The following is a 23,190-nucleotide window of genomic DNA, read 5'->3' as shown; positions in this document are numbered from 1 at the left end:
CTAAGTATTTCTGTCACTTAGGACTGAGGTTTGAAAGTATTCTTATTCAAACTTCCCTCAGAGAGCTTCAATCGTCATAATATGTGCTATTCAAGTTGTGAATGCATTGTCTTGTCATGATGCCAGGGCCCATGAGCAATTACGTCAACTACATGCCCCAAGCGTTCGGTATTCGGATGCTCTTGGCCGATGCTTTCATTCGGCTTAACTCTGTTCTTTGCCGCGGCTCAGGGTCCTGGGCTACCTACGCATTGTTTCGGCCTGGATTTGCTTCACCATCTATATTACATCTACATCATACCTAGTCTGCAGCAATTTTCCACTCACGGGTTGAGGTAGCCAAGTGTGCCAAGCGTATGACTTGGTTTACGAATGTTACACACAGGGAGTGGTTCGCTTTTCAAGTCTACTGTACTGACGTTGTGAGGCTTTTCTCGCTTACATTCAATGTTCATTTGCCCTCGATCGATTGTACCTGGCTGTTGTTATACAGTCCGGCTTTTTTTAGAACGTGGTTAAGCCGACGAGCTAGATAAAGCGACTGCGCAGGAGAATATGTGACATTTTTATTTAGTATTACTGATTTCTTCTGTTTCACACACTGGTAGGCTGTCTTCGGATTAAGATGTATATGCATCAACTCGTTGACTACCCTGTACCCTAAGCTCACTGTAGCTTTAGCATAGCCATTCGTTGCCTGGACTCATAACACAAATTTCGGATGAGTTATCGTATTAATACTTGGTTATGTAGAGCGTGCTGCAGTATAGCCGGGTTCCTTGCATCTCAATTTGCCTGGTTGCACGACATTGTTGTTACGCCATCAGACCCTGAGTCTGGGTATCCTGACACCTCTGCCAATTTCGAGAACCCATATCTGATTGACTGATACTCAACCCAACGCGCACCGCTTTCCGCCAACTCCATCAACTCCCGATGAATTCGGGGGTGAGTCATATCAACGCATTCAACGAATGGAGTCGTACTCTGAGCCCAAAGGACCATGGTTCCGTCGAAGCCAACTAGGATAGGAGTAGGATATGTATACACCGTAGCGTATGGACAGATGAAGAAGTACTGATGGAAACACTCATGCATCAACCTGAGACAATATTCTTTGATAAAGAAGTTAGCAGGAAGAGAAATATAAAAAATGCTGGGTAATGTCATCGTGTGCTGCTGTATGGCTTGTGTAGTCTTGTCTGTGAGCCCCTTCGTCGTCCCACAAGCCTGAGCTCTTATATTCATAGATGCACGAAAGCAAGCAGCGATACAACTAAGGCAACGTTTCACGACATCCATGTTACAACAATTCACGAACTCTAAGCATGAATCGCTGGGATCTGCATATCATACTGTATACATGACTCTGAATGTCTTGTTACGGATACCTAGCATTGAAGCGTCTACCGATAGATATAGTGTGCATCTCGAAGTTAAACAGAAGCTTTCTTACCGATTCACAATGATACACTTACCATAGACTCTCGATACAATGCGTTGGGACAGTGAATATAGGACGTGACCATCAGTGATGTTCTAATTAGTGATTGGCTCTTTCATAACAAGTCGAGGGCAAGTGAGAAAAATGTCGAAAACCCCAAAATACCTGATCTATGAATTGGAATACCTCACAATTAACTTGTCCATAATCTGAAAGCATACGATTGTGATATTGGTATGAATACTATAGATATCGGCTTTATTTGAATTTGGCTCAAGATAAACAATGGATATCTTCATCTCAATCCGTCTAGGCCAATGCCCATTTTGGACGTTCTCAGGGGGTTACCGTATTTCAATTAGACTACGAAGTTTATCTTGAAATCTCCAACGCTTCAGGCTTCCCCAGCTTCAGCCCCACTCCCTTTTGTTTTAGTCAGGGGTCACTGGTCATCATTGGTTCTCGCATCTTCAAACCGTGCTCCTTCTTGTACAATCAACCACGAAACACCAAAATGTTTCCATAATAACAACAACCTCTTCAAATGACGGAAATATCGTCAAAATGCACTATATACTCCCTTTTCTGGCCAGCATCGTAGCCGTATCTGCCAATTGCCCGAACTACGAACAATTCGCCCGTGAACGACACGAACCTTTCTCGTCAGGGCGCCATGCGTTTCCTTTTCAGCGTCCAGGCAAGGATTGCCGCACATATTCAGTGCCAGCGGTTGAAAAGGTGATCTACGAGGAGATGGATCAAGCGATTGGTGATCCAGATTTGTATCGTTTGTTTTTGAACACATGGCCTAATACACTCGACACAACCGTGAAATGGCAGGGCACTTCTGCCGATAACTCTGATGAAGAGGTAAACTATGCTTCTTGTACAATATCATACTACTTATTTCGCTGACACTTCGTCAGCTGGCCTTTATTACCACGGGTGATATAAACGCCCTTTGGCTGAGGGATAGTGCAAATCAGCTCCAATCATACAAGTCAATCCTTTCCTCCAACCGAGGCTCCCCGTCCGACGAGAACGACATCGCCTCTCTCTTCCGTGGAGCCATAAACCTCCAAGCCCGATATATAACCAAATCTCCCTTCTGCAATGCCTTCCATCCTCCACCTGAAGCTAAGCTCCGTCGTGTGAAACGATCTCTCCAACCTCGAGACACCGTCAGTCCGAAATATGACCCCGATTTCGTCTTCGAGTGCAAATATGAGCTTGATTCTCTTGCAGCGTTTCTTCAATTATCATGGGACTACTACGACGAAACTGAGGATGGCGAATTCTTTGGCAAGTTCGGCTGGGTCGAAGCCGTCAAGGCAATCTTAAGGGTCGCGAAGCATATGCAAGAAGGGACATACGATGAGCAGGGCAGAGTGCGGAAACCTGCATATACATGGCTGCGAAATTCTGACAGTGCCTCAGAGACTGTGTCTAACCATGGTCACGGCGCGCCTGTCAAGGGTCATATTGGCCTCGTGCGCAGTTTCTTTCGACCATCCGACGACGCATGCATCTATCAGTACTTCATCCCTGCCAATATGATGTTTTCACGCTACCTCACCGCATGCGCAAAGATAATGAGACCTTTGGATGAGAAGGTGGCCAAGGAGATGGAGGCGCTGGCGTTTGATATCGAAGTTGGGGTTAACAAACATGCTATCATCCAGCATCCTATTTTCGGAGAGATGTATGCTTATGAGGTTGATGGCTTTGGATCCCATAGTCTCATGGACGACGCCAATATTCCCTCCCTCTTGAGCATTCCGCACTTAGGCTACAAACCAGCCTCGCAGCACGTATACGATAACACACGCGCTTTTGTACTAAGCTCATATAACCCGTACTACGCCCGAGGACCTGTTCTGAATGCTACAGGTGGCCCTCATCTTGGTCCAGGCATGGCGTGGCCTATGGGGCTCATTGTCCAGCTTTTGACGAGTGACGATGACGAGGAGATTGTGCATGGCATTCGACAGTTGATGAACTCAACGAGTGGGCTTGGCCTCATTCACGAGACAGTTAATAGTCACAACGAGAAGCATTGGACAAGGTCGTGGTAAGTCATGCCGCCGGAGCTGAAGTGCTGTGCGTACTGACGGAAAAAAGGTTCTCGTGGGCCAATGGCTTGTTTGGACAGATGATTATGGACTTGTATAAACGGAAACCAACATTGATAGCCAGGAGCTACCAGGGTGTTGATGACAAATGATATATTAATGTGTAATAGGAAGCTCCGGATGAGTCAAGATTGAGTTGTATAAATGTCCTTATTGAGCGACGAAGACAAACGTGCACTTACATATTTAATCGTGGATTTTGGTTCAGGTAACGCAAGTTGTTTAACTATTAGCTTGTCATAAAACGTTCAGTGTGATTGCCTGTCTAATGACCAACTAAGTACAATACTTATGCCGAAAGCCACCGTTGTCTCATCATAGTCATAACTCCCAAACAGCCATTTCTGATGCAAACGCAAATAAAACACCTCTCATCTGCCTCCTGATTCATTAAAAAAGGATAAAGTCCTGCTTAACTTAAGTCGAAACCTGCCCCTGACTGTACAGCATAAAGTAACTTCTCGCGAAGCGTCGCCTCTGATGTGTATCTTGGTAATTTGAGTAGGTTAACACATGTGCTAGTACTGGGTAGTCTCTCCTCGTCCGTTCCTCCATCTCGAATGCTGAACAATGGTCTCAGTTGTGAGAAGCCTAACAAAGGGGCTCGGGGTGTCGAGCTGACGTATTTGAGAACGGCACGGCGTTGATCATCTGTGAAGCTACGCATGACTTTCCAGAACAACTTAATTGTTTCATGCTCTTCACCGTCATCGCCAATTTGGTATAAGCCGCTATAGATGGTATGATTCCGGAGGTCTTCGATATCGATCTCGGATGAGTCGCCGCCGACAAGACGCTGCAGCTCCGACTGATTAAACATAGACAGCCACGACGGGCGGATAATAGACCTCAGACCGCGCAAGAAGGCTGAGGTCTGCGGTGCTGGTTGAACGACCAAACGGTGCCGAGCGACATACGAGATGTACAAGAGTCGGTTGTCGTTCGTAACATGGATCTGATCGCCATTGGCTATAAGCTTTCTGGTGACAGTCTTCACTGGATTTTTAGGGTCTGAAACCTGGTCCTCGATGGTGAAGTCGATTCCCAGTTCAGAAACATCCCCAGGATAATTCTTGAGTCGCAGCATGCCTCTATAGAGATCCTCATCCATGTCTCGAAGATCGTTCACGCTACCTTTATAAGTATTCTCATCATTGGGCCCTGTCGATGTCCACTTGAGGAGAAAAAAGCCAGCAAAAGCTAGGTCAACGAGAATGCCCTCATACATGCATTTGCCCACGATCCTGCCGAGAAATTCATATCGCTTGAGTAAATCTGATATCATATCTCGGAATGTGCTGTCGGCTTCTGTCATTCCGGCATGGCGCAATTCTTCCCGAATAACATCGAGGGCTGTGGGATCAGGGAACAGAAGTCCCTTTTCGTTCGAAGTGAACATGCCTCTACCACCTTCAGCACCGAAAGCTTCTGTCGTTACGCTGATAAGGAACTCTTTGGTGACACCTCCTCCATCGATACCAGCCTCAGCGGTACCGAACTGATCAACAAATGTGATCTGGATAGGATCCTTCAGACCTTCCCCTATCTCGTAGAATTGCTTATATGCATCGTCAAAGAGACTGTTACGTGAAATCTGTGCATGATGCTTCGCATACGGACCGGCAAAAAAAGACTGGCTGTTATCCCCTCGTTGCTGTCGGTCGAGTTGGATAAAGTGGCGAAAGATTTGAACACGAGTTTCGAAAGGAACTGCAAACGGCATATGCTTTAGAATCTCCAGCTTGGGCTTCATCTCTGCTAGTCGACGCTCCCTTTGACTTCGAATCTGCTGAGCTTTTAGTTTCTCGAGTCTCGCATGTCGTGACAGTCGCTGGCCAACGATGGTTGAGTAAAGACCTGGACCATCCCCATGTTCACTGCCCTCGACATCGCTGCCATCAGAATTTTCATCGATCTGTCGCTTTTCCTCTGCAATAACGGCACTGATAAAGTCTGACTGGTCTAGTTTTGAGGTCATGAGCCAATGGTCTGTGGGTAAGAATTGCTTCCTCGAATCTCTTTCATACAGCATTTTCATAGCTGTTGTAACAATGTTTCGTAGGCTGTCAATATCAAGCCTCGTCGGACTCTTTGTGGGTGATGAAGGTTCCTCTGATATCATTGCTGAAGATTGTCCGGAACCAAAATAGGTGTCAATACGATATCTGGAGGCTGCCTCGAGACCATCAGCAGATTTGGAGAGGTCTTGAGCTCTGTAGTGAAGAGTAAATGCAGTATTCTTCAGAAAGCTCGTCAGCATTTTGACGTCCTCCAAAGACAGGCTGCAAGATCGAATGCGGGATATTGATTGGTTTTGCTCCATAATCCGTGGGTCAATACCGCTGAAAAAATCCTCGTCATCGCTCAAACGAAGAATGAAGATGTACAGTTCAAGGAACAAGAGGGCAATCCGCCAATCCTGTTCCTCTTCTAGGGAATTTGAAGTCTCTGATGTGACACCCAGATACCTGCGGAGGACGTTGAGCGGGGCCTCTGACTCAGTCCTCAACTTCTCGAAGACCGCCGTTTCACTCATAATGTGCCAGAGAAACTTTATCGTTGGGACATCACCCGAGATCGTAGGAATTTCTTCAAGGAAGAGGCGCATGCGTATGTCGTCGCTGTTTGCAGGGAAGCATCGGAGCAGGGTCAAGATATACCCAGCCAAAAAACTCGTGCTCTGATATTCTTGCGAAGAGGATCCTGCCAGGTTGGTTGAGAATTCGTGTAACGTTTGCGAAATGCCATTGCTATCCACTAGGGACATGAATCTAGCAGTGATATAAGGATCTAGTGATGGCACGAGAGGTTCTTCAGAGCTATTCTCGTCGCCATCTGTCGACTTTGCCAACAACCGGACACTGATGGTAGAAGAAAGACTAGACAATTGAGTGTAAAGCGTTTCCAAAACACCCGAGCCGCTGCTGCTGTTGGCGTTAAAGCGACTCAAATCGATGAAGTGGGCGAGCTGCCAGAGTTGAGCATCCTGAAAGTGTTTCTCGCTCGATGGAGAGGACAGTCCTGTGACTATCGCCTTTGAAAGATCGGAAAGTCTGACTGCGTTGGATAGAGTGGAGATATTTTCTTCAAAGAAGTACAAATTATTCTTGGCCAGGAAAGAGAAGGCGTATGCACGATAAACTTGTGATGTCCCTGGAAAACGTTAGTAGAATACCAAGGATCCTGATCGGGAGACTTGCCTTCGTGATATGCTGCCTCGAGTGGCCTAGAAATGGCTTGAAGCATAACATCTTGCCACTGCCCACTGAGCTTCTGAAACTGACATAACTTGGCGACGACTGTGTAGTAACTGTCGATTGCGGGAATGACCAACTCGGGGTACTTCGTAACGATGCGAAGAACGAGCTTAAAAAGAAGATGGGTATCACCAGAAAGATCTCTGCACAGTTTATTAGTTAGACAATGGCCAGATAGAACTAGTGATAAACGTAATCACGTACCTTATTGATAAAGACCTGTCCAAGGCCTGTAAAAGAAGTTGAACAAGGCATCCTACTCGTGACGGATGAACATTTGAAGGAGCAATTGCTTCGAGATCCACAGACTCGGTATCATGTGCATAACAAATAGCTCGCTGTATGTCGTCATCTCGTCGCAGGCTGAAGAAAGACAGAAGCAGCCCGAATGCTTTAGGAAGCCTCTCACAAGGATTCTGACGAGGCCCTGATTTATACAGAGCATCAAATGCGTTCCTCTGAGACTCCTTCAGCTCTGCTCTTGTTTTATAGCCTCTCCATATTCTCTGTATCTTGCCGGCCGCCTTTAGTTTTGCCCGATCAGCTTGTCGTTTCTCACGCTCGGCCTGTGCATTTGAAACAGTCTTTGTTGTGTTCGAGACAGCAGATGGTGACCACGAAGTATTGGTGAAGGGATTTCCGGTGGTGCCGCTAAGGTTGACATTTCGAGGGCGTCTCGAGTTGCCCGTGAATGTCGAGAACATGGTTATGATGCGGGAGGGAGGACGGGACGGGAGGACAGCGCAAGGTTCAGTGAGTAGGGAGTATATTTAGGTAGGCAACGATATCATGGTCGAATGGCCCAGCCGTCGAATCCGTCGTGAATAAGTGTCGACCCTGCTTCTAGAAGATTCAGCTTGGAAGCTCAGTCAGCGACGGGCGGCGGCCTGGTCTATTTTAGATGCTATTTGCCCAATGCCGCGTTCGGAGTTTGGAGATGCTTTGGTGGGGATGGGCTTTGAAGTGACCTCACATTTGCCTGAGCCGGGATTGCGATAAGATAAGAGCAACTACACTGAGCAACCGCGGAATACGCAAATGCGAATTGCCATGACCACACGAGAACACGATTATGCGCCAATTGTGAAGAGTCTATGCGAAGTTACTCTCGTTTCTTTCTGCGGAGAGTATTTTATTTAAGCTCTTCTGAACCATGGTGTGATACACTGATTAGAAATGCTGATATACAAAGTCTTGGTAAGTTCTAGATTCAGTTCTGTGATAAGACCCGGCCGGGCATATCCTCGGGACTTTGTCATTTTGATGAATCTCAGAGTCTAATAACTGATTTATTCGTATTTTGGTTAATGAGTTTCCAAAAACCATAATACTCATATTTAGTCAAATAATAACTTAGCAAACAAAAACCTTCCATCATGAGGGTTTATGTATATTTAATGGTCATATTAAGTAAACTTCAAATCGTGGTCACAAGCAGACCCATCCTCGTCTCATGACACGACATTTTTAATCCTCATAAACATTGCGTGATAATATTCCCATAGGCCTCGAGTCCTGTTGGGGTGGCTTCGTGTTTGAGACGACATGAGTCCCATGCAACTGCAGAGAACGTCTTATCGATGATAGGAATTTTTGCTTGTTTTTGTCTCAGTCCTAAATACTTGCACCTTCTCATGTTAGACCTCTCATGTGACGTCCGGAAATTGCACTGTCAAAGGAACCTTGACCCGAAAGAATGCCCACTTGTTGAGTTTATGCGCCGCAATAATATTGTATGCCTATCTTTGGCGGTGAAGAAACCAAGCATCATGGCATACTGGATCTAATGAAGCGCCTAGCAATAGGTTCATATGCACGTACGTTGCTTTTAGTGATACCCCGGCCGAAGCGACAAGAAAAATGTCATTCTAACTGCAAGTGGATCACTTTGAACAGTGAGACACTGAAGATAAGTCGTCATCGTCAAAATTAGCAAACACACACAGTAAAAGCAAAAATTGCTTCCTCACACAGTTTTCTCTGTTACATCGTAGCCCAGGCCAGGCCAGTGACAGCCTGGGCCGTTTGCTAGCTTCAACAGCGTGGCATAGTGTGGCTACCATCTCCAATAAGTGACAAAAATTTGAACGGGTTGCCTTTTCCAGCGCCGGGGGCGCCGCTTGTATCTTGGCCACTGCCGAGATGGGTGAGCAGGGCACGTGCCCCCCCGTCCCTTATCACTGTACAGTGGGCTGGCCTAGGCCATTTGTTAGTGAAAGACCTGTATGATACCAAACAGCCTATCGCTACCAGTTGGCATGTACCCCACTTCCTCAAGGTGCCTATTAATTCTGGCAGGTTCACTCCACCAATCCTTCCCCCCTCTACCATGACCAAATCAAGTACGGTACGTACCTTAGCCTTAGGTCTACAGTGCAGCCAAGGCTAAGCAAAAAATATTCTATCACGACCGAAATTTCTCTTTCTTCCTTCTTCAACCACGAAACCAACCTTATTACTCAACCCCAAAACCCATAAAAGTCGAGTTAGTCCAGAGGTACGGTCTTCGTACTAGTTCTCTGTTTCTGCTCACTTCATTTCCACTCGGAACAAAAACACAAAAAAAAACTTGAAAAAACCACCAAAAAACACAACCCACCAACACCACTACCACCCCCTCACCTCATCTCACGACCTCTCTTCTCTCTTTGTCTCTCTCGCGACACCCACCGCCCGAGTGACTTTTCCTCCTTCGACGACTTCTTTCAACCCTGTCTTTGAGTCCCTTGTAATCAAAGACTCTTCAAATCGTCGCGCTGCATCGCTTTGTTCGTTGCTCCGTCTTCTTTGTTCGCTCAAGGTCGAGTACCACGCGAACTTTCTCCACTGTCGGCTTCTTAAACAGGTATGCCTAGCCCTGCCATTCCTCCTCCTCTGTCTACGAATCGATTTTTTTCTCTTTTATCCCCTAAACTCATCATAACTATCGAAGCGCTTGCTTAATTATTTGCTAACCCCACTGCTCATTGCAGGTCCATACTCAACCCTAGAACAACCGATATTCACAATGGCCGCCAACGCTGCTCCAGGCGCTGTTGACCAGCTCGCCAACGACCTCAACAACACCTCTCTCAACGGCGGTGATGCTAAGGCTCCTGCTGTCGACACCGGTGTCGCTGCCGCCGCTGACGATGCTGCTGCTCCTACCCCCACCTCCGCTGCTCCTCACCCCCAGAACTCTGCCTCTCTCTACGTTGGCGAGCTTGACCCCTCCGTCACCGAGGCTATGCTCTTCGAGCTCTTCTCCCAAATCGGTGCTGTCGCCTCTATCCGTGTCTGCCGTGACGCCGTCACCCGCCGCTCCCTTGGTTATGCCTATGTCAACTACAATGCTACTGCCGATGGCGAGAAGGCTCTTGAGGAGCTCAACTACACCCTGATCAAGGGCCGCCCCTGCCGCATCATGTGGTCTCAGCGTGACCCTGCTCTTCGCAAGAACGGACAGGGCAATGTTTTCATCAAGAACCTTGATGTCGCTATTGACAACAAGGCTCTTCACGACACCTTCGCTGCCTTTGGTAACATTCTGAGCTGCAAGGTCGCCCAGGACGAGAACGGCAACTCCAAGGGCTATGGTTTCGTTCACTACGAGACTGATGAGGCTGCCTCCCAGGCTATCAAGCACGTCAACGGTATGCTTCTCAACGAGAAGAAGGTTTACGTCGGCCACCACATCCCCAAGAAGGACCGCCAGAGCAAGTTCGAGGAGATGAAGGCCAACTTCACTAATGTCTACGTCAAGAACATTGCCCCTGACGTTACTGAGGATGATTTCCGTGAGCTCTTTGAGAAGTTCGGTGATGTCACCTCTTCCTCCCTCGCCCGTGATCAGGAGGGCAAGAGCCGAGGTTTCGGTTTTGTCAACTTCACCACTCACGAGAGTGCCTCCAAGGCTGTTGACGACCTCAACGGCAAGGATTTCCATGGCCAGGATCTGTACGTTGGCCGCGCCCAGAAGAAGCACGAGCGTGAGGAGGAGCTCCGCAAGTCTTATGAAGCTGCTCGCCTCGAGAAGGCCAACAAGTACCAGGGCGTTAATCTCTACATCAAGAACCTCGATGACGACGTTGACGATGATAAGCTCCGCCAGATGTTCTCCGAGTTCGGTCCCATTACCTCCGCCAAGGTGATGCGTGAGACCCCCACTGAGGGCGATGAGGATAAGAAGGAGGAGACTCAGGATGACAAGGAGAAGGAGAACAAGGAAGAAGCCAAGGAAGAGGCTAACGAGGAGACCAAGGAGGGTGAGGAGGCTAAAGATGATAAGAAGACTGAGAAGAAGTCGGACAAGAAGCTCGGTAAGAGCAAGGGCTTTGGATTCGTCTGCTTCAGCAACCCCGACGATGCTACCAAGGCTGTCGCTGAGATGAACCAGCGTATGATTAACAACAAGCCTCTGTACGTCGCTCTGGCCCAGCGCAAGGATGTTCGAAAGAGCCAGCTTGAGGCTAGCATCCAAGCTCGCAACCAACTCCGCATGCAGCAGGCCGCCGCCGCCGCCGGTATGCCCCAGCAGTACATGCAACCCCCTGTTTACTTTGCTCCTGGCCAGCAGCCCGGCTTCATGCCTCAGGGTGGTCGTGGTGTTCCTTTCCCTCAGCCTGGTATGGGAATGCCCGGTGTTCAGGGTGGTCGTCCCGGTCAGTTCCCTGGTTACCCTCAGCAGGGTGGCCGTGGTGGTGTTCCTCAGCAGATGCCTCCCAACATGTACGGCATGCCTGGCCAGTTCCCTCCCCAGTTTGGCCAGCCCGGTACTCCTCAGTTCATGGCTGCTATGCAGGCCCAGCAAGCCGCTCTTGGTGGCCGTGGCGCTCCTCAGGGCGGTCGTGGTGGTCCTCAGAACATGCCCGGTGGTCCTCCCATGGCTGGCGGTATGGCTGGTTTCCCTCCTAACAACCGCCAGCAGGGTGGTCGAGGTGGACCTGGACGCAACGGCAACGCGCCTCAAGGTGGTCGTGGTGCCGAGGGTGCCGGCCCCAATGTGCTCCAGCAGCAGCTTGCTGCCGCTCCCCCCGCTCAGCAGAAGCAGATCCTTGGTGAGCTGATCTTCCCCAAGATCCAAGCCATTAACGGTGAGCTTGCTGGCAAGATTACCGGTATGCTTCTAGAGATGGACAACGCCGAACTTGTCAACCTGTAAGTTAATCTACTTTCCTACAAAACACAATCAGCAGCTAACAGCCATCACAGTATCGAGGACGATGCCGCTCTGAAGGCCAAGGTCGATGAGGCCCTGGCTGTCTATGACGAGTACGTCAAGGCTCAGGGCAGCGAGGGTGGTGAGCCCAAGAAGGAGGAGGAGACCAAGGCTTAAGCCATCTCCCAATTTCATCAAATTCTATCATTTTCTTTTTTTCATGGTTATCTGACTGGGCAACCCCCTCAAATGGAACGACGAATGCCTCTACAAGGCAATTTATGGAACAATCAGCAACGAAACATGCTTTACGACCTTGTGTTACCCAACCCGAGGGGGCGCATTATGTACAGATAGACTTGGTTGCTATTTCTTCTCAGGAAGGGAGATTCAAAAGTTTGGGGACTTTGCGGTGGCTGGCTCTCGTCGCGAACCGTCGCTTGCTCACAGCAACGGCGACGGCGCTTTCGGGAGAACCCACCAGGACGGCGTTGACGGTTTTCTGACACTCTGGCTGTTGGCCTATACCCCCTACCAATGGTCCTCGTTTGCAGGCATGATCAACGCAGAGGTTTTATGCGGTTAGGGTTTCTAATGAAAGAGACATGTTTAAGTACTATTATGTGCGTGTCCCGCCATCATGAGAAAGGAACATTCACTCGATGTGATGCCTTGTACATGTAGAAAATCGTGAAAATGCTAACTTGTAAATTGAAACTAAGAGGTATAACTAGAGGCTATTCGTGATATGCAATGGACCATGTCAGTGTAGATATACCCAAACGCCCAAACAAAATTCCTTTTCTGTACCCACAGAGCAGGGAAATTCCAAAGTTTGTTGGACAATCATATTGCAACAGCATTATGCCAGGGCAGAGGGTCTTCTTCCTTTGGATTCATGGTATACAAGACACGTCTGATAAGTGACTGCATTCCAAAGTAGAAAGAGAACTATTAGAGAAATCCAACATGTGATTTGGGGTCTCAAAGAATCCATGCATCCTTAAAGGGGATTTACGACAACAGTGCCAGGCCTGTCTTCGATCGCAAACTTTTTGCTCGGTACGCTACCAAACAGAGTCTCCATGACTTTGCCCTTCTGCTGTTTCCTGACATCACCGAGGTAATCACTCACATCGCTGAGACCACGAATTTGGTCCTCCAATGTAAGTGTTGTAGAGTTGACGCCGCGAACAAGAGGCGAGACGAGTTTGCTGCGAAGAGTTTCTAGTGACGCTTTTAAAGTCAAAAGTTTGCCGTTGTGCTCGACAAGAATGCCTTTATTGCGCACCGTCTTGTCCCGGACGTCACGTAGTAGCAGACGGTTCTGCTCAAATTTACGTAATTCGGCCGCTCTTGTACCAAGGAGCCGTGTCCAGAGGCTCGAAAGCATATCGGCATGAAGTTCTTCCTGGGCAGACGACTCGCGAACAACAGTGCGGGCGAGATTTAGGAAGTGATGATCCACAGCTTCGAAAAGGGCGAATAGGGTGACGCTATGTTGTAGCTCAGCTTGGATGGAGTCTTCAAGGACAGAAAGAAATTCTGTGAAGAGAAGCTGCACCATTCGTTGCTCCCTTTGCGGATTCGAGAGGCCAAAGATGTGGCTGGTCAAGCGACCAAGGGTGGTAGGAGAGCCGGAGGCATCCTCAAGGACGTGTGCTTGAGAGAGAAGATTGTGGATGTTGTCGTAGGCTGAGGAGATAGTTGAAGGAGAAGGGGATGATTTGAGGCGGTTGAGGTGCATTTTGGCCCAATCCATGACGTTGAGGATGCTGCGAGATGTTAGAATGGTCAAGATCGTTTCCAACTAGGGACTTACCCATCGATATCACCATCGACTCTAGCAAAGAATTTGGTCATCTCTATGGCCAACGTTTTCATGGTTTCACTTAGAGCATCTAGGTCTGCCACGATTCTAGGAGCATCGCGCATATCGCTTGTACGCACACTCTCACCAAGATCCCAGACAGCAACGCTGGTCGCCTGTAGATCATGTACTTGAGCGACAGCATGCTCAGAGTAATAGATGAGGGGTTCGAATGAGCGAGCTAGTCCTGCAACTTTCACAAGATCGCCAACTGGTCGAGGGGCAGCGGGCTGTAAGAGAGACTTGAAGATAGAGACAGAGAAGAAGGCAACGATGATGGTGGTGAAAGTTGTTGACCATGTTCTAGTAAGAGCTTTGTAGTGATCACGGATGAAGTTGATGGCTGTCTCAATAGGTTCAGTGCGATGCTGAACTTCGGCACGGACGGCAAAGCGGATATCTGACATGTATTAGATATGTATCTGGGATCTGGCCACAACTTCACCTACAGTTATCTGGTGTCGCTTCATGCAAGCTCAGCTCTCTTGAAGGACTTGACTTATCCTGGAGCTGAAACTGAATTGTGGGATCATCCGCTTTCTCAGGGCTCATACTCCTGCCTTTGCCTGGACTCTGGCTCCCTCTGGGCAGCCTCGTCCGAATGGCTCTCTCCAGGACGCCATCGTCCTCACTGTCATCCAGTTCAGGGGAGCTCTCTCTGAGCGTGCTCATCCCTCGGTGCATAAAGTCCTGAGGAGCTCTCCAGAAGCCACTACTCCGGTCTCCGTTTCCCAGCCTTCGCCACGCCGGCGGTGAGTACCCACCCGCGGATGCGGTCTCCGAATCCTCGAGATCCCCTTCTGTCATTGCTGCTTCGCTGCGGTGAGCTGAGTGATGGGGCAGTGATGGACTTGGTGGGAGATCGAAGTCCTGTAGGCTGGCGTCTAGACCTTCGAGGGGATCCATTGTCGGTAGATCTTTTTGATGGTGATGAGTCCTGGTGCGATTCCCGACGACGACGATATTCTACTTCTTGAAACTCAAGTTGTTTTTGCTTCTCGAGGAGAAATCGTTGTTGTTGAGCTAATTGTTGTTGTTGGAGGTAATGGCGGCGCTGCGCAAGGACAATATCCTGCCCAGAGATGACAAGTTGCTGTTGATCCTCGAATACAAGTCCAGTGGCGGCATATGGTGGCTCCGGTAGAGTCTTTTCAGGTTTGGTCGGCTGTCTTTGACTGTCTGTTGGGTCTCCAAGTATTGGCCTTAATATTGAAGCCAGCGATGGCAACGGTATGCCCAGATTAGGAAACCGGCAAGCCAAAAGACGGGGAACGTAAATAATGGCAAAGAGAAGAAGCAGAGCAACAGTGATAAGATACGTGCTTGGAGCAATAGTGATGCTGACGAGCGAGACGTTGTTGTTGACTGTGAAGAAGGAAGTCATAGAGACGATAGCTGAGTGATATACGGCTTTCTCTGCCACTGAATTGACTCGACTTGTCTTTGAATAAGATAATGAAAGGTGGGTTATGACAAAAACGGTTGTGAAGTTTAACGTTAATGAGTATCGAGTGTTTGGTATGGAATGATGATTGGATGGATGAATAGATGGATGGTTACTGTAGAGAGGAGATAGAAGGGGCAAATGGAAGCTCAGGAACAATACTTCCAACTTCCTTGTGCAAGGGTAAGGTAATGTTTGAGTGCATAGAAAAGAGAAGGAAAGAGGGATGGGGCCGTAGGTTCCTTGACCGACTGAGCAGCCTGGGAATGTGGATGAGAAGGGGAAAGGAAGGATGAAAGTTCAAGGATAGGAAGGAAGGAAGTTAGACATGAAACACAAGTGATTATTCAATTACTGCCTGACATTTACTAAGACAAGAATTGATGCACATCACTAACAACTACAGATAACCATCACCCTTGCCTTAACCCATCACTCACTCACTCAGTCTACATTGCCTCTGCTCACACATTCATTCGCAACTTCCCCTCCAAGACCCAAAATCAACGAGGCTGGGCCCTCCTTCCCTCCCCCTAGACAACGCATAACATCCAATCAAGCCCCGCCAACCGTGCAGAACAAGACTGTTTCTCGAGCCCCCCGCACTAGTCTTGTTTCGGAAGCACTTAACGCGCCCGAAGCTTAACACGCGACGGTCACATGGTGCTTTTTGTTTATTGACCCTGAGAGATAAGACTATTTATTCCCTTTATAAGGTGATCCACTACACGAAACTGAGACGTATTCACGGCTCTATAACGTGTCTGTTTTGGAGGCAAATCCCGTCATTCACAGGGCTCGTGACCGTGTTGTTTTTGGCTTGAGGACCAATAACACCGCAATTGTGACTCGACGCTCACGTCCTTGATACGCTGGCAACGCTTTGTTGTTGATTGTGGGCCATTTGTTAAAAAAGTGGACCTGGTCTGTGTCTTTGGGCTTGATGTTGGCCAAGATGCGATGGCGGATGAAGCGGGAGAGATGAGGCCATGGTATCTACAGTGATGAAAGGTCCAGGACCACTACAAAGATGCCTGATGCTCAGCTCATAATGTGCTATTCTCCTTAAAGTTTAGGCTGCAACGGTTTCTTGAGTTTATATAAACATCATGCATGTGAACTGTAGTCTATCTTCACTAATAACTACCGCTATCCTTTTCTGATATACAATCATCTCATGCTCATACAAAGCTATGTCAGCCTATAGATACAGCCTCCATGTGATCCGGAAGTTACCCCGGCTCCTATGTCTATGCATAGTTTCCAGCATCGTTCTCGACATTGGGGTTCTTCTCTTCGATAGCCAACTCACAGCACAGCCGTCCCAGAAACTCCATCCTTCTCATTGACGCCTTGAGCCTCATACCCCAGCCAATGCACTCAATCACTGGCTGGGCACACTGAGTGAACAGCTCAATCACCGTCTCCGTCGCCATTGGCTTCTGATCGTTGATGGCGTTCTGCAGATTCAAGCCGTCCTCCACCTCTACCACCGACGGCCTCTCTGTTCCCTTCCATGGAAGGGGAAATTCCTCACAGAGCATATCCACAGCCAAAGACTCCGCGAGCTTAGCATCCCAAGTCTCTGAACCCGTGAGATTTTTCCACGACTGGGCGAAACACACTGGAACACTGTTACTCCAGACTCGAGGGCCATTGTGGCGATTATGTACGTCGTACATGGCTGTGCCCTCTTCTATTAGACCCCACCATACGACGAGCTCGGTATCCGTATCATCAGCTCCGAGGAATAACACTCCATATATGGGGTTTTGTGTTGGTTTGTTGGCGAGCTTGCCCGCCACGATGTATCGCTGGGATCCGGTATAAGCCGCACGCTGCTTAAGCTCACGGTCTTTGAGAGTCATGTTGACCTTGAAGGGGAAGCTTCCTCGCAGGCGAGCATCTGGCTCGATAGAATCCGATTCAAGCAGAATCGTCTCTGTCTTGAATTCAGGTTTGTATTCAATGGAACATATTGCTGAGGCGGTCAGTTCAATATTCACACGGAAACGCCATTGTTGCTTTGGCAGTTACTCACCGTTTCTATCACCACCGGTATCCAAATACCCGGACTTATTCTGATCATGTTCTATCACCATGATCACGCTCGTAGGATCTCGTCGAAATGCACCCTCAGCATAAGGACTCTCACTGAGAATTATAGCTGGTCTGGAAAGAGTATCTGGAGACAGACTGCAGTCGAGGACAGCTAGCCATCGGTCATTAGCTTCCTTGAGCTCCGTCTTGTCATGGTTCCAACGCGTCAGTTTGCACGGACACTTCCACACGCGAAGGACCAGGCCTTGATCTGTCAACCGGACACCAAACAAGCCCGAATCTTCCTGTCCCGCATATGTGCGTAAGTTGAAGTTGGCGGGGCTGTCAGCGAGGAAGTGCATTCGGTGCGTGTTCTCCTCAGGCTTTCGAGACAAGGGCCATCTCCATACGAGTATGGACTGGTCCTGCGACTTTTTGAGGACTTCTTCCTGCAATCTCAGAAAGGCCCTGGAGCCCTCGCCATATAATATGGGCATGTTGATTCCAAAAATTCCAAGCAAAGAGTACGCTATATCTTCAACTCGCGTCGTTTCCCTGTGGGCCATCCAGCCCATCCTTGTGGCCACGTTTTCACGCTGGAGCTTAACCGATATCTTGCGATCCTTCTTCCCTTCCGGCCTGATCAAAAACGATTCATCAATGTCTGTAATCTCCTTGATTGTCGAAGCCAAAGAATGTCGGTCGCCGACGGGCGTCCAATTGTGATCGAAGAATTCCACCTCATCAGGCGCGAGCAGCTCCTGTAGTGTCCATCCACGCGTGAACCAACGACTCTGCTTCAAACCAGACGTCAATCCGATGCCCACGGCGTGTAGAAAGACATCTGTGAGGTAGGCATAGCATATATCCGCGTTGTTGTACCAGCGAAACATAGAATTGATGGCTTCTGAGAGCTCAGCGCTACTGGACTTGTCGATGCAGCAAGTATCGATCCAGAGATAGTTGAGCCCGCGGCTGAGAGCCTTTTCGCAGGACTGCACTATCTTGCGGTAACCAGCACCATTCTTCTTCCGAATCTCTTCCATGCGCGTGGGATCCTGTATGTCACCGAAAAGGACCTCATCTGTACCCCACGTATGAGACAGGATGGCGTATTTTTCGGACCCCTCTTCTAAGCTTTCGAGCTGTAGCGTCTTGGTATTGAGAAGTCTCATAATTGCTTGCGAATCAGAAAGTGAGACAGAAAATAAAATTAGGACAGACAGGGAAGATTAGTAGGTAAACATCAAGATCGTCAAGCCATAAAGAGGTGATAATTGTGGTGGAGCACTTTCATGCTCTACTGCCTCTCCAGCCTATGTCTGTGTCAGTGTCAGTCCGTAGTAAGGGTCGTTTCAGTTCAGCCTCCTGCTGTTCTGTTGGCTGTTGGTCCAGGCGAGACGCGAGAGAAGGCCTAGGCCCAGTTCAGGGCCATACGAGGCGAGGCTCAAGCGAGTCACAGGCTTAAATTCCCTAGGGTTGCGGGTTGAGAGACCAATGAAATGTGTCAGAATCCCTGTGGCGAATCTCGTATGAATAAGATACTGTAGTAAGCTGCCGTTGGTTCTGCTCTGCTTCTGTTCATTCATCCGAGGCATAATGAGAGGTTGGGCAGATGAAAAAAAAAACGGTCAGATATTTCAAGTCAACTCGAGAACGCGCTGGTTCAAAAGAGTGCAAGCTTAAATCCTATAAATGCATGTGTCGAGTCAGTCATAATTGGGCGTTGGGATCAAGATAGACGTGCATTAATAGATGTGACACGTGATGTCACTTAACAATGAAACCCCGTGGTTCATGCAACTCTTCACAACTGTACATAGACCAAATTGTGGTTTTAAACTCATAATCTGGATTGATTCAACTGATAAACTAACGAGCGGCCTCTACTCAAAACATCATGAATCCTTTCAACTTCTGTTTCTGGTTCCGCTTTCGCTTCCGCTTTCAATCACCAAGTTCGCGCCAACTATGTTTAACAAAGCCCGTTTCTAAGAATAAACTGCAAATCCTTGCGCCGCTTGACCCCAGCATAACAAATCATGAAGCCTCGTAGAGCATTTCCCATGCATGTGCCTCTCCATAACGATCCAGATTTCTGTAAGACGTGATTCTTCGATTAATCAATTTTGGCGTTGGCCAAACTTCGAGCTGCTGGGTTGCTGAGATTGTTCACAGGCTTCACGCCTCTGTATTTGCCCTGCTTTCGGAGACGCTTTCGTGCCACCATCACAGGGACCGAGCTCTTCGTCACCAGATAGTTGGAAAATGATCCCAGAATGACACTGTCTATTGTTAGCTGCTGTCATAGCCTCGATAGTTGAAACGTCGCTTATTTTAACGTACCCCTTGAGTGCACTCCTGCCTCGACTTCCTATGACGACAAGTGTTGGGTTAACATGGTCGATGACCTCTGTGATCAAGTGCTTCGGGTTCTTGCAATGCAAGACTTCCACAATAACTCTGACCTGGAGCGTCGTCTTTCGCAGAAGACGGAGCACTTTGTCTGTGATCTCCTTAACTGCTCGACGCCGCTCTTCTTCCGCCCTGCCTCTTTCTCCTCGACTTGAAGGTGCGGGAGATGTGTTTGGGGTGTTGTTCTTGGAGGAGTCTCCTCGAATAGAATTCCTCACGAAATCTGGGACAGCAGACATGGAGGGCGCAGCAGATCTTGAGTTTGCTACCGTGTTGATAGCAGCTGCTTGCTCTCTCATAGCCTTTGGATCATCAGGAACCGAGTTGTCGACCCCTCCGATGCCGGTCTCCTCGTCCACGCAGTAGATGCATATTAAGGTATCACCGTCTCGTAGGACCGTACCAATGGCCCATTCGAGGGCATGTGTAGATTCATCACTCAGATCCGATGCAACCAGATACTTTCGCAGACGGTGATGTTCCTCCTCGGCTTGCTGAACAATCTTGTTGTAGTCGCCACGATAGATCATACGGATAGCGCGGTGAGACTCAGGAGTGGAGATGATGTTTGACATCGAGCAGGACAGATTTTGAGCCCGCTTGATATCATCCATATCTGCCTCCTCGTCTGAATCGTTTGCAGAAGCCACTGTTGACATCTGATCGTAAGCTGTCTTAGGATGCACACCGCCGCCTTTGTTCAACCGTGTGTTCTCGCCCAGAGGAGTGGTAATCTTTATTTCTGGCTCATCAAGTAGAGAACGGTACTTAGGTTGCTTCGCTGCAACTGTTGTCCCTGGTACCAATTTAGCATCACCGACTTGAGGTGAGACGAGGGGTAACTTACGCTCTTCCTCTGCAGCAGCGAGAAGACTCATTGATTTTCGTCGCTCCTTACTCGGATCGTCTGCCGACCCACCAATTGCATCGGGGTTAAGTGACCTGGGAGCCTTCTTACGACCACGATCTTCGTCATCGGATGAGTACGCCTCGTCTTCCTCACTTGAGCCAAGGTGCTCGCCATCAGGGCTCAGGTAGTCTTTGATCATCCTTCCACTCTGGGCATCCTCGCGGTTGCGCCTAGGCAGCTGAGACAAACTACCACCTGCGTACGCTAGGTTGGCATCAGATAACCTTCGATATGCATTGCTGATATCCACAATTCGGCCATCATCAAGCATAGCCTTACCTGGCGCCAATACCTGCGTTACGTGAGCTGGAGACCTGGACCTTGACCCCAGCCGATTGTGAGGAGATTTTGACTTCTGACTGCTGCCGCTACCGCCAAACCAGGAACGCCTGCCATCACCTTCTCCAGGGATTTGCAGGCCACTGAGATCGGCGTTGCGGAGTGCCTCACTCAGAGCATTCGCAGATGGCTTCTTGCCGCCCTGCGTGTTTCTCTTGGGAAGTTGTTGGCCGCTATTGCGCGTAATGATATCTGAAAATTGATAACCGGCGGTAGGGTCATTCCGGGCAGCAGCTGCTCGAGGTCCAAAATCAACGGGGTTCGAGGCTGCATCAGAGAAGCTTCGCGTATGCCCGACGCTACTGGGCGCGAGAGTTGCTTTGGTCATGACTGGAGAATTAGGAGTCGTGCTGGTTCCGGAAGGCCTCAAGGGTCCAGCGAGGGGTGTGTCAGTATCCAACATACTTCGGTATTTTGGTGGCGGGGGAGAACTGGTGTCCAGCATACTCCGCACAGTCTGTCGTGGTGAGCTTGGTGTTGGCTGATCGTCGACATCCAACATACTCCGAACGGGAGATCGAGGGGTGGCATAGGGTGAAGCAGATCGCATGGCTCCTGGCATGGAGGGCTCAGGACGAGGTCGATTCTCGAGCAAGGCGAGAACTTCCTTGCGCTCCATGTCGAGCATAGCCTCGATGCTCATAGGTTGCTGGTTATGCGACATGATGACGGCAAATCCGAAGCGATATGTTCGTCTTCAGAAAATAGACAAGGCTTGTAGTAAGGGTGAGATGCGACGAGAGCTCAACCAAGCGGTGTCGAGGATTGCGCCCACAAAGATGAATAGTCTGGTGGGGATTCCGTAGACAGCTGTTAGAGATGCCTATGTATGTGTGATACAGGGTGGCATTGCGTGTGGCCAAGAATGAATGAGTATATGTTCTATCGTCTCTCAAACTGGCACTGAGTCGATGCTGGTTATAATCGGTGATGTCGGTAAGCGTCGAGATAAATGATATCGTGCTCGAACTCGGGGCGGTACGTCAGAGGCCACTCGGTGAAGCTGGTGAGCGCCCAATAGCAGCGTAATGTTCTTAGTTCGCACGGTCGCAATACCAAAAAGAACGACAGAGGCAATTATGCGGGAGTCAATGTAGTGGTAAATTCTTGCTTCGTTGTGTGACGAGGATAATGAAGCTGAGTATGAAGAGGAAGAGGAAGAGGAGAAGAGGGGAGAGGAGAAAGGTTGACGTGCACTTGCACCGTAGCGGTAGTGGGATCTACCTTATGGAAGGTAGGTTCTGGGGAAGCAGTGGCGTGGAGTCTAGAGTTTAGAGGTGTTTGAGCCCAGAGCCCAGACCGAAGCGGCGCAGCAACCCCCAATTTGGGTCACAGAAGTGTGGAAGATCACCGAGTTAGTGGGGTAGACGCAGCTACACCTAGGATGGAGTAAGATGGATGGATGAAAACAGTTGGAAAGGCTTATTATCACACTTAAATGCAGGAAGTTTAGAGAATAAGGTAAAGAAACGGCGTGAATTAACTCTTGATATGTCACCACTCTTCATAACAAATCATACCAAACATTGACGCTATCCCGGACTGTTTCTCCCCTCCGTACTTTTGCCCTGAAGTTGGGCACTAAAGATCCGACTAACATTTTAAGGTCAGTGCCTGTGACAACCCTTATTATGGTAATGATGTGCGTAAGACGTCGGTTAAAGCATTTTAAAAAGTGGACGGCGTCACCACTACTGCGTGAGGTTAATCAATATCAACTCACCAGCCGAAATTAAAGAAACCCAAAGGATATACTTGGATGATGAGAAAGAAAGAAAGAGAAAGCCCAATGAGGTCTTTGCTTTTGATGATTCAACAGAGTTTTCAAGTCCAAGTTGACCTGCTCAACCCCAACTGAGGCCTCCCTTGTCAAAACTATCGAGTGATTGTGTCGTCATGTGAAAGCATCATTCTGCCACCTCTAAATCGAAGTTTCATCATTGGACAATGATTTCTCACCGGCGTTGGATTCGATCTGGGGCTCTGTGAGAATGGAATGATCTTCTATTCATATGATGCCCTGCGTAAAAAGAATCTCCGGAGTTATGTTCAGCCCTGTTGATCCATAAATTCCCAACTCCGTCGTGTTCGTATGGACCTAACTATCAACTTATCTTGATGGGTAAGCATAATCAATTTTCGCATAGAAGGACCGAATGTCTCGATAGCTTGTTGAGCCTCGTCTACTATTCAAAATTTAAG

At 48.7% G+C, this 23,190-nt stretch overlaps 6 protein-coding genes across 9 annotated transcripts; 2 read left to right on the top strand and 4 right to left on the bottom strand.

Moving 5' to 3' along the window:
* The first annotated feature begins 1,891 nt into the window (after positions 1-1,891).
* Positions 1,892-6,778, top strand: FOIG_02224 (uncharacterized protein). Its single transcript, XM_031199428.1, has 3 exons — positions 1,892-2,314; positions 2,371-3,515; positions 3,566-6,778. Exons 1-3 carry the CDS (start codon positions 2,009-2,011, stop codon positions 3,666-3,668), a joined length of 1,554 nt encoding a protein of 517 aa, XP_031071465.1. The 5' UTR covers positions 1,892-2,008; the 3' UTR covers positions 3,669-6,778.
* FOIG_02223 (ubiquitin-protein ligase E3 C) lies at positions 3,798-7,988 on the bottom strand. The gene is made up of 3 exons (XM_031199427.1): positions 7,038-7,988; positions 6,777-6,976; positions 3,798-6,729 (listed from the first exon to the last, which is right to left on the bottom strand). Exons 1-3 carry the CDS (start codon positions 7,535-7,537, stop codon positions 3,989-3,991), a joined length of 3,441 nt encoding a protein of 1,146 aa, XP_031071464.1. The 5' UTR covers positions 7,538-7,988; the 3' UTR covers positions 3,798-3,988.
* A 1,148-nt stretch (positions 7,989-9,136) lies between these two features.
* Positions 9,137-12,692, top strand: FOIG_02222 (uncharacterized protein). The gene is made up of 3 exons (XM_031199426.1): positions 9,137-9,678; positions 9,806-11,969; positions 12,024-12,692. The coding sequence occupies exons 2-3, from the start codon at positions 9,841-9,843 to the stop codon at positions 12,145-12,147; spliced, it is 2,253 nt and encodes a 750-aa protein (XP_031071463.1). The 5' UTR covers positions 9,137-9,678; positions 9,806-9,840; the 3' UTR covers positions 12,148-12,692.
* FOIG_02221 (uncharacterized protein) lies at positions 12,566-16,270 on the bottom strand. Of its 2 annotated transcripts, XM_031199424.1 has the most exons (3): positions 14,290-16,114; positions 13,793-14,240; positions 12,566-13,745 (listed from the first exon to the last, which is right to left on the bottom strand). In XM_031199424.1, exons 1-3 carry the CDS (start codon positions 14,744-14,746, stop codon positions 12,974-12,976), a joined length of 1,677 nt encoding a protein of 558 aa, XP_031071461.1. In that variant the 5' UTR covers positions 14,747-16,114; the 3' UTR covers positions 12,566-12,973. The 2 variants fall into 2 exon arrangements, with proteins under 2 accessions (XP_031071461.1, XP_031071462.1); XM_031199425.1 differs by having other exon boundaries at positions 13,793-16,270.
* Positions 16,271-16,310: 40 nt separating this feature from the next.
* On the bottom strand, positions 16,311-19,030 carry FOIG_02220 (uncharacterized protein). Its single transcript, XM_031199423.1, has 2 exons — positions 17,326-19,030; positions 16,311-17,265 (listed from the first exon to the last, which is right to left on the bottom strand). The coding sequence occupies exons 1-2, from the start codon at positions 18,497-18,499 to the stop codon at positions 16,535-16,537; spliced, it is 1,905 nt and encodes a 634-aa protein (XP_031071460.1). The 5' UTR covers positions 18,500-19,030; the 3' UTR covers positions 16,311-16,534.
* Positions 19,031-19,111: 81 nt separating this feature from the next.
* On the bottom strand, positions 19,112-22,832 carry FOIG_02219 (uncharacterized protein). Of its 3 annotated transcripts, XM_031199422.1 has the most exons (4): positions 22,712-22,810; positions 20,587-22,581; positions 19,671-20,535; positions 19,112-19,609 (listed from the first exon to the last, which is right to left on the bottom strand). In XM_031199422.1, the coding sequence occupies exons 2-4, from the start codon at positions 21,650-21,652 to the stop codon at positions 19,444-19,446; spliced, it is 2,097 nt and encodes a 698-aa protein (XP_031071459.1). In that variant the 5' UTR covers positions 21,653-22,581; positions 22,712-22,810; the 3' UTR covers positions 19,112-19,443. The 3 variants fall into 3 exon arrangements, with proteins under 3 accessions (XP_031071459.1, XP_031071458.1, XP_031071457.1); XM_031199421.1 differs by having other exon boundaries at positions 20,587-22,832; XM_031199420.1 differs by lacking the exon at positions 22,712-22,810 and having other exon boundaries at positions 19,154-20,535; positions 20,587-22,248.
* Between the last annotated feature and the right edge of the window lie 358 nt (positions 22,833-23,190).

This window comes from Fusarium odoratissimum (assembly GCF_000260195.1).
Source record: "Fusarium odoratissimum NRRL 54006 unplaced genomic scaffold supercont1.2, whole genome shotgun sequence".
In the NCBI taxonomy this organism is placed as follows: Eukaryota; Fungi; Ascomycota; class Sordariomycetes; order Hypocreales; family Nectriaceae; genus Fusarium; species Fusarium odoratissimum.
Note: the sequence above shows the minus strand (reverse complement) of the source record. Positions and strands in the feature narration are given on the sequence as shown.